The sequence below is a fragment of the Nicotiana sylvestris genome, chromosome 8, assembly GCF_000393655.2.
Source record: "Nicotiana sylvestris chromosome 8, ASM39365v2, whole genome shotgun sequence".
NCBI lineage: Eukaryota > Viridiplantae > Streptophyta > Magnoliopsida > Solanales > Solanaceae > Nicotiana > Nicotiana sylvestris.
Window position 1 is genome coordinate 70030422 of NC_091064.1, and position 2950 is coordinate 70033371.

The following is a 2950-nucleotide window of genomic DNA, read 5'->3' on the forward strand; positions in this document are numbered from 1 at the left end:
TGTGAACCCTGAGTGGTTACTCAGATTTCACCACCACCATGGTCACATTAGCTATTACAACTCCATTGGGGCAATTTCACAAACACCTTGTGAGCAATGGCTCTATTCTAACACACCTAGCCCCATGGAAACATCAATTCTTCCCCCAAATCAACTATTCGTACTTCACCATTCCACCCCATTACAATTAGTTTTACACACAAAATCACACTCTTCTCTACAACATTGTGCACATAACCCACTAAAAAGCAGAAAAGAAAATCAAAAGAAAAAAATCAACTATAGATACTACAACAATTAAAGCATTGAACTTGCAAAATACTAAAACAAAAATACAAGAGAAGAGATAGGGAAGCTTGACATACCTGGTTGTAGTAGAGGGTGAGAAGGATGGAAGTTGGGGAGGAGAGAGTGGAAAGTGGGTGGGGTGTGTGTGGGAGTGTGAGGGAGGTAAAGAAGAAGAAGAAGTGGGAAGAGATGCATTGGGTTAGGGTTCATAGAGAGAGAGGAGATAGGGGAAATTAATGGGGGAGGGGAATAGGTGTTTTAATTTTATTAGGGGGGGGATTAGAAGAGAAAAGAAAATTAAATTTTACTTACCTGGGCGACAGAAAACTCACGAATCACCGTGGTCCCACCGTGGACGCGGTGAGTGAATATGAGTGAAACAGAATGATCGTGTTTTACCGTGGTCGTGCCGCGGTCGCGGTGAACAATCCTGAGACAGAATACTCATAATTTATCGCGATCGATCCGCGGTCGCGATCACGAGGATTATTTTTCATAAGGAAGTTACAAAAGAAAAGAAAAACACCAACATTCATGCGTTGCCTCCCACGCAGCACCTGATTTAACGTCGTGGCATGACGCAGATAAGCGCATTTAAGGCTAGCTCGACCTCTGAGGTTCAGTCAGATGGATCTCTAACACTTCCTTTGGTTCATACATGCCCACATATGGTTTCAATCTCTGCCCATTGACTCTAAATGTATGAGAGTCTTTTTCTGAGACAATCTCTACAACACCTGAAGGGAATACTTCGACCACTTGGAATGGTCCAGACCATCGTGACTTGAGTTTACCCGGAAATAGCCTTAATCTTGAGTTATAAAGCAATACCATGTTTCCGGGATTGGAATTTTGCTCAATAATGTTTTTGTCGTGCAACCTCTTCATTCTCTCCTTATACAGTCTCGTGCTCTCGAAAGCAAGATATCGGAACTCGTCGAGCTCATGCAATTCTGTAACTCTTGTTGTGCCTGCAGCCTCAATGTCTAGATTCAGCTGTTTCATTTCCCACCAAGCTCTATGTTCAAGTTCCACTGGCAAGTGGCAGGCCTTCCCAAACACCAACTTATATGGTGACATACCAATTGGTATTTTAAAAGCAGTTCTGTAGGCCCAGACTGCATCATCTAGCTTTTTCGCCCAATCAGTTCTTGTGGCGTTTACAGTCTTGGTCAATACATTTTTTATCTCTCTATTAGACACTTTGACTTGTCCACTGGTCTGAGGATGATATGGTTTTGCCACCTTGTGTCACACATTGTACTTTGCTAGCAACTTCTCGAAGGCTCAATTGCAGAAGTGAGTGCCTCCGTCATTGATAATAGCTCTCGGGGTCCCGAAGCAGGTGAATATATTCTTCTTCAAAAAACTCACCACCACTCTTGCATAATTAGTGAGAAGTGTTACAGCTTCAACCCATTTGGACACGTAATCTACCACAACAAGTATGTATTTATTGCCAAAGGAGCTAACGAAGGGACCCATGAAGACTATCCTCCAGACATCGAACACTTTAACCTCTTGAATCAGGTCATGGGCATCTCATGGCAAAGGGAAATGTTCCTGGTTTGGTGACATTCATTACAGCCCTTCACCTATTGATGTGCATCCTTAAAAACTGTTGGCCAGTAGAACCCGGCTTCTAGCACTTTTGCTGCCGTCCTGACTCCTCAGAAATGCCCGCCATATGCCGATGCGTGACATGCCTACAAAATAGAAGATTGTTCTATCTCGGGACACACCTTTGGATCATATTGTCAACACATATTCTAAACAGATAAGGTTTATCCCAGTATTACATGCGGCAGTCACGATAAAGCTTTTTCTTTTGTACAGAGGAACGATCATAGGGAACTATATCGCATGCCAGGTAATTTGCAAAGTCTACATACCATGGCACTTCCTCAAGGCTTGTAGCGAGTAGCTGCTCGTCTGGAAAGGTTTATAGAATATCCTCAACCTCAACTGAGTTTTCAGCTCTCTCAAGTCGTGATAGATGATCAGCGACTTGGTTTTCTATGCCCTTACGGTCACGAATTTCAAGGTCGAACTCTTACAGTAACAGCACCCAATGAATCAAGCGTGGTTTAGACTCCTTCTTCTCAATCAAGTACCTGAGAGCTACATGATCAGTATATACAATTACCTTAGAGACAATCAGGTATGATCTGAACTTGTCGAATGCAAACACCACAGCCAGCATCTTCTTTTCAGTCACAGTGTAGTTCAGCTGGGCTCCACTCAATGTTCTACTGGCATAGTAGATTGAGTGCATTAGCTTGTCTTTTTGCTATCCCATCACTGCCCCCACTGCGTAGTCACTGGCGTCACACATGAGTTCGAATGGTTGCTCCCAGTTGGGGGAGACAATGATGGGTGCTGTGACTAGCCTCTTTTTCAACTCCCAGAATGCTACCCTACAATCATCAGAAAACAAGAAAGGGTGATCTTTTTCTAACAACTTACAGATATGGTTGGAAATTTTTGAGAAGTCTCTTATGAATCTCCTGTAAACATCGGCATGCCCGAGGAAGCTCGTGATTGCCTTGACTGAAGTGGGAGGTGGCAGCTTTGCTATCACATCAACTTTAGCGCAATCCACCTCGATTCCCTTACTTGATACCCAGTGTCCCAAGACTATGCCCTCTTGTACCATAAAATG

At 43.4% G+C, this 2950-nt stretch overlaps 1 protein-coding gene across 1 annotated transcript; it reads right to left on the reverse strand.

Annotated features, from left to right (window-relative positions):
* Window positions 1-888: 888 nt before the first annotated feature.
* On the reverse strand, window positions 889-2563 carry LOC138875185 (uncharacterized). The gene is made up of 2 exons (XM_070154009.1): window positions 2435-2563; window positions 889-1533 (listed from the first exon to the last, which is right to left on the reverse strand). Exons 1-2 carry the CDS (start codon window positions 2561-2563, stop codon window positions 889-891), a joined length of 774 nt encoding a protein of 257 aa, XP_070010110.1.
* Between the last annotated feature and the right edge of the window lie 387 nt (window positions 2564-2950).

Excerpts from the sequence above, each read along its gene's own strand:
- LOC138875185 (XM_070154009.1), bottom strand. The coding sequence starts at position 2,563 with ATGCACTCAATCTACTATGCCAGTAGAACATTGAGTGGAGCCCAGCTG. Across the intron at positions 1,534-2,434 it reads CATACCTGATTGTCTCTAAG|GTGGCAAAACCATATCATCC; the intron begins GTAATTGTATAT and ends GTGTGACACAAG.